We start from the raw sequence: 6674 nt of genomic DNA, 5'->3' as shown, positions 1-6674 counted from the left end.
ATGCTGACTCTCCAACCATCCATCCACTACAATCTGTAGCTAATCAATCTAAAGTTAGAGACAACAAGAATAGAATATACAGTAAACCTACACAGTAATTGGTCTTTGCATGTGCAGGCGGTACAAGTCATGGTTCAGGTGTTATACACAGTGGCTGTACACAGTGCAGTTCTTACAAAGTTGTCTTTTTCTTTTTGATACAACCACACCTCTAACCATATAAACATTTGGGTTTAAACTACATAACAAATATAAAACGGGTTAATGAACTTTTTCTTGTCGCTTCTAATAATAGTATAAGAACAAGAAGGAAGCCTGTATACAGAATAATTTAAATAATAGGTACTTTAGAGTGTCTTCTTCTATAGAAGAAGACACTCTAAAGTACCTATTATTTAAATAGACATTGCACCAAAATCAAACGCTTCTAACATGCCAGTTATTGAAGTTTCTTTTGTTTTTTAAAGCAGCAGTGTATCATACAATTTTAAGTAACTGGCCCCTAAAGTCATTTTCCGTCACTGTCAAGAGACCTCCCTTGACAGTAAAAAGGCTGTCATTGGCTCTGTAAACTTTGGTTGTTTTATTGTTGGTGATTCATTTAAGGATCATTTCTGTGAAACTTCTATTCATTTGGATGCTAAAGCTGCCCTCCTCTCACCCCACAAGCATCAAGCCTCATTTTCATCTAAATAAGAATCGATCTCTCCTGCTGTGCACCGTCCTCCCTTACTCACAGCTCTCACGGTCACAACCCCACTTGTCTTCTCTTTGCTTGTTCCTATGCTAGAGAGCACAGGGACAAGCATCACTCTCCTGAATACATTTAGATGGAAAATTCGCCATACTCCATGTTTGAGATCACAACTGCAAAGCAGAGGAAGTAATTTACTCTTATTTAATGCTGGCAAAAGGGGGGCGGTGGGATTTCTTGCTGTAGTCATCAGAGAAGCAAATTAAGCATGAACATTAATGAGTAAATGAGTCCAAGACATCGGAGAGACAGCGAACAAAGCTTTGACTGACTGGTACAATGTCAAAGCTTCGTTCTGCATCAGTGACCAAGCCAAACGCAAGAGATGGGGGTGAGTCACTGTGGGGGAGGGGCCTCCTCCTGAATGGTCAGGGGACACTGATGAAGTGAAATAGATGCGGCACCGAAAGGAGAGCAAATGTGACTGAGGATGAGCATATGAACCCTGAATAATCCCAAATGAAAATCCACCTGTATTCAATCGCTTGCGGTTTTCCAGTAGTACAAGTCAATTCAAGCTGCTAACGTATTTCATTTCTGCATAGTTTACTGACATCATTTATACTATACTGACCATGTGTACTTACCAAATTCTTTCGGTTATCATTGGTGAGAATAATTATAGTATAGTAATAGTCAAACCACTTCAAAAGCTGTCACATCAAATGCACGCCATTACTCTTCACTCAATAAATACAATATTAGTTTTTGACTTTGATACAAATCACCTCAGACAGGTCATCAGCTCCTGGATGTGGGGATTTCTTGCAGTTTTTTTTTTTTTAAATTGATGAACAAGCAGTAACCTTTATTTTGCAGGATTGTGACAATCTTTCACAAACAACTTTTTATTATCTGCCAGTCTTAGCAGTCACCGGTTTTTACAGGTGAGAAGTACTTAATTAAACCTTGACGTAAAAACCGCGCTGGCGATTTACCAAGCTTATCACAACTTTATATAGCCAGCTACTGCCATCTGCTGGTCAAGCACAAGCATTACCTGAACAACGCCCATCACCATTTCTACTTCTGACTGAAACAGCCTTATTTGACTTGGAAAACATTAGAGTTGACTTTGTCATGAAACAAGACATCAAATCAAGAAAAATCACATACTGGTCAAATTAACAGAGACACATACAAGCATACTATATAAGCCAAACAAAGCCATGGTCCACCAGAAGCCAGACTGCTAATGATTTCCTTCCTTATGAAGTTGCAGAGGATAAAGGTGCTGTCATAAGATTCCTGAGCACGTCAGATGAAAGATCCTGAAATCCAGCCTTTGCCGCTGGTAGAAAAAGAAATCATATTGGTCAGTCAGTTCATTAAACCCTTGTCTAATATGCCTAAACAGTTGCATGCTAAAAAAAAATAATGACAAAACTATTACCCAGCCGGCCACTAGTTTCTTTCACCAATAACTGAGAGTGTGTTTTGATAGACAGAAGCTCTCTAACCATCTTACATTGTGTGTCCATCTAAAGGCAAAGAAGAAGAAGAAAAAAACAAAACCTCATTGCATAGCATTTGCAAAACAGATGAATATAGTTCTGAAGTTAAGGCGTTTTTATTTGATTTGATCCTCTTCCTATTTGACTGTTCATGTATATGCTCTTAAAATAATCACAAATAATCACACTAAACTCACACTAAAATATAAGCAGCAATAAGAGTTAAAGTTTGTAACTTAGATGTTAAGTGCCCAAAAGCCAGCACATGTACTCTGGTTAATCAAGGATGTGTAGCTCACATTGCTTTCAAGTTTTCTAGTGATGATGATTTAAAAAAAAAAAAAAAAAAAAAAAAAAAATAATCCAACATACAATCATGGACATGGTGTGAAGTAGGGGTTGTTGTTTACACAGGACAGCCTGGTAGTCAGGTTTACTCTGTATGAAAAGGTGCTGTGAGGACTGGGCCACTGATGTAGACTCTAGCGATACACCCGTCTCCTGGCCATTCTCCACCTTCCTGAAATGAATAAAGGAGCAGATTACCAAGAAAGTTTTGAGAAGACAATAATGGAACATTAATGAGTCAGTGATATAGTAATTCTTCAATAAGAACAAATATATTCACATTTCCAGTTCCTTTGCTTTGTTTCTGTGTTTGTTCAGCAGTGTCTCCCAAGATTCGCTTTCAGCCTGAAGCCTAAAACACAAGAGTTAGTTGAAAAAAATTTATGTTGCTTTAATGAATACCATGTGGCTGACTGGTACCGTAATTTCTTTAAATGGCTATAAGGGCATAAAGAACAACATGCCTGTTAATGGCTCTTTGGTATTTTTCCATGGCTTTTTGCACTGCGGGGTTACTAGATCTAAAAGCAAACAGAAGCAAAAAAAAAAAAAAAAACACTAGAAAATAATCAGTAAGTATGGAAAAAATAAAAAAATTATAATCCATGTGAATTACTGGATACATAAATTACAACTACAATACCTGGCTGCACTAGAAGGTTGTTGATGTGTTTCATTATGTAATGTATCGGCCAGGCAACCCCACTCTTTCTGGATGTGCTCAACTATGCAAAGAAAGGCCAGGAAAATAGACAGAATATTTCTGTATCATACAATAAAGAGCCTCAAATCCAATGTATATCAAATGAACACCAACCTTGTTTTTGAAAAGTCTCCAATGAGGCATTTGGCACTGACTGAAGCTGATTTTGAGTTCTTCCTATTGCCAACTAGGGATAAAACAGATGATTAGGTGGATAACCTTGAGGAATCTTGACAATTCACTACATGTGCTCCACTAAAGTAATGCAACCAAGATCTTTCCAGTTAACTGTGATTGTAGCTGAATGATTTTACACAAATGGCTTTATTTCTCCATTTATTCAGTCAATTTTCTAAATGTGCGGTACGTTTAAAAGCACACACACAAGCTTTAGCAGTGAGATGAACAGTATAACATTGCCCCTAGTTATTTAAATTTTCAGTTTGTTATAGCTAATGTTCTTAAGATCATACCTTCATCGAAGCCTCCATTAATTTCACGATCCTCTCATGGTGTGATAAGGATGTGCTTATGTTTCCACACAAAGCTGTCGTAAACACATAGATAAATGTTTATATTGCAGGGGGAAAAAATGAAGAGGAAGAAGAAAAAAAAACACTCCATGACCATACTTTACAATGGGCATAAAGCCTCACATCTCACCCTGATATGGATTGGGAAGGGCAGGGAGAGATCTTCGGCTTATAGTAAACCTCCTCCAGGATTTCCTGTGTGCAGTGGGGCTCACAGAGGACCCTGTATGCTCATCACTATTTTCTGGCTGAACCTCTTGGACGTCTATGTCTGGTTGCCCTTTTGCCACATCTGGCGTCTCTGTTGTGGGTGATATCATGTCGGTACGGGGAGACTTGGGTGGGGGAGATGTACCGGGACTTGTGGGAGAGCATCTTTTCGAAGACTGTTTCCCTGGGTTGGCCTTGGTAAACACAGGTTGAAAAACATTATATTTAGCACGAGTGACGTTGTTAGCTTAAATGTAAGTTAAAATGCCTTACCTCACTCTGGCTGTCAGCTAAGGCGACACTTCCGCAACTGTAAGAATATTTTGCGAATTTAAAAGACAACGACACATATGCAAAAATATTAATAATATACATTTGGATAAAAAAAATACTATTACGTATCGCTGAAAACTTTACTTTGCTAAGCAACGGCAAACTACAGTGATTTTCGTTCAACAAACCTCTGTCAGCCATAAGCCTTTAAGAAAAAATACTTAATTCATCAACTCCTGTTTATAATAAACTGCTTGCGTTTGGCTTTATAAACCAAGATACGTACCCGTCTTGACCAACTTCCAAATCCTTTTCCGCCATTTTTCTTTCAAATAGTTGTTCACCCAGCGCGCCCAAAAAACCACACCCCTCCAGGGAACTAAGCAGCATGGGAAATGTAGTTTTGCATTAACATATACAAACGAGATCGCGGCCAACATAGCGAATGCCCTCGAAGCATTTAAACATAGTTGACAAAGCAGTCCACCTTTACTTTCAGTGTAGTTACAGACATTGACTTTTGAATAGAGATATGATGGTTTTCGGGAAAAGTGTTTAACTTTGTAAGGTTATTAGGAGCCGTGTGGTGCACGGGATGTACAAAGGCTGTGTGTAGAACACAAGACACAGGACATGTAGTTTGCATATTCCCAAAGAGTTGTGTCACTTTTTCTTTCTTTTTTATTTTACATATTGAATATCACAGTGAAGTAAAATATGTGGCTCCACAATATGCCTATATTGTAATGACATGTAGAAATTCAGGATAAAAGTTCTGACACCTCCTTGGATCAAGCTCGACCTACTGGGGTTGCCCAATGTAAATGATCAGCTCCATACCTGGTCTTTTTTGTAAAACCTGGTTGAATTTCTTTTGGATTATCTGATGATTTTCTGGTGTTTTGTGACCTCTGAATTTTAGGCCTTTTGCTTAATCTCCTTTATGGCATTTCCTGACTGCTGGCAATTTTAGTTTTAAGTTAAACCCTTGTTATTTGTCAAAAGCACTCTGTAGTACATTTCATTTTGTTAAGTAATAACTATGGATGACAATCAGCTCTTGCTGGGACATTTACGCCAAAAATTCTCCTCTATTTCAGAAGCCACCTACTTAAACTGGAGTATAAGTGATTAATATTGCAACCACCTCTATTGCACAGATCTTGTCATTCATGTGCTCCCTTTGTCCAATCATGCACAAACACTTACCCAAGCTTTTTAGCAGACCACTAACCTATGATGATACATTGCATGTCACTTTTAGATTTTCCTGTTAAGGTTTCAGTTTCTGTGCTTACTCTTTTCATTGCAATTAATTTTTACCATAATGGATCCAGCATTCCCCTACTGGTCACTCAAATCTGCATATTCACATCCTAGTAATCTTTCTAGATCTCTATCTCTATCATAGTGTCAAAATTAGAGAGTTGCAGTGAAAGCATTTTTTTTTCTCTTCATTTGTTTACAGCAGAGTTTAAGGTTCACTGGCCCCTGGTTGGAATGTGTTCATAGCTGCCAAGTCACCTTCATGTCAAGTGTACATATGTATCAAAAATATATAAAATTGGATGCACCATCCATATACAAAACAGTGTGAAATGTTAAAAATTCAAGTGATAATCAAGTTCAACCATTTCAAAAGATTTTTTTCACTTTTTTTTAAATGACCTTTTCAAAAAATAGTGGAACTATTTGTTACATTTCAAAGGGCTAAAATGTTCCCCCGATCAGCAAGTTTAAGAAACACAAATACGGTTATTTAGGACTTAATATACATGTTAACTGTGAAACTTTGACAATGAGGAAAATTACCACTAACTGTGTTTAAATCTGTCACTCCATCTGTCTTTTCATTAGTAAAGCAGAAAATTAGCCCTGGCAGCTAATGAAAAGCTAAAGCCAACTTCTCAGAAAATAATTGACACCTTTCCCATTGTCTATTCTTGACACTGTCTGAGTATATAAGCACATTTTAGATTTTATGGCCCAGTAAAGGGGAAAGTAATTGAGTAATTGGTACACTTCTTGATCCACACTGAAATCCAAATTCTCCCTAATCTTTTTGAGAATGGTGGTTTGTTTAAGATGCTTTACTTTGCTCAAAGATTATATATGGTGTGCTTCTATGACCGACATGTTTGTTAGATCAGTCAGCAAGTAAACAAAAAGTTCAAGAGCTCACAGGCATCTCTGATAAACTGAAGCTAGGTGAAATGGCACATTTGTTTTGGCCAGTGTCACAAGTCCCATGAGATAAACGCTTTCAATAATAACCTTCTTTGTACATTTACATTGTACTACAAGTCCCTGACCACGCTTTACTTACCTATCTTAAGGAACAGGGTTTTTCATGACCAGTTGGACATGGTCAACCTTGACAAAACACGTGGCAGACTTCA

General features: G+C 37.7%; 1 protein-coding gene across 1 annotated transcript; it reads right to left on the bottom strand.

The window, feature by feature from the left end:
* Window positions 1-752: 752 nt before the first annotated feature.
* dsn1 (DSN1 component of MIS12 kinetochore complex) lies at window positions 753-4676 on the bottom strand. Its single transcript, XM_004559579.4, has 11 exons — window positions 4562-4676; window positions 4276-4312; window positions 3923-4196; window positions 3733-3806; window positions 3374-3446; window positions 3200-3281; window positions 3021-3077; window positions 2837-2908; window positions 2581-2728; window positions 2148-2235; window positions 753-2045 (listed from the first exon to the last, which is right to left on the bottom strand). The coding sequence occupies exons 1-11, from the start codon at window positions 4663-4665 to the stop codon at window positions 1963-1965; spliced, it is 1092 nt and encodes a 363-aa protein (XP_004559636.2). The 5' UTR covers window positions 4666-4676; the 3' UTR covers window positions 753-1962.
* Between the last annotated feature and the right edge of the window lie 1998 nt (window positions 4677-6674).

This window comes from Maylandia zebra, linkage group LG4 (genome assembly GCF_041146795.1).
Source record: "Maylandia zebra isolate NMK-2024a linkage group LG4, Mzebra_GT3a, whole genome shotgun sequence".
NCBI lineage: Eukaryota > Metazoa > Chordata > Actinopteri > Cichliformes > Cichlidae > Maylandia > Maylandia zebra.
Note: the sequence above shows the minus strand (reverse complement) of the source record. Positions and strands in the feature narration are given on the sequence as shown.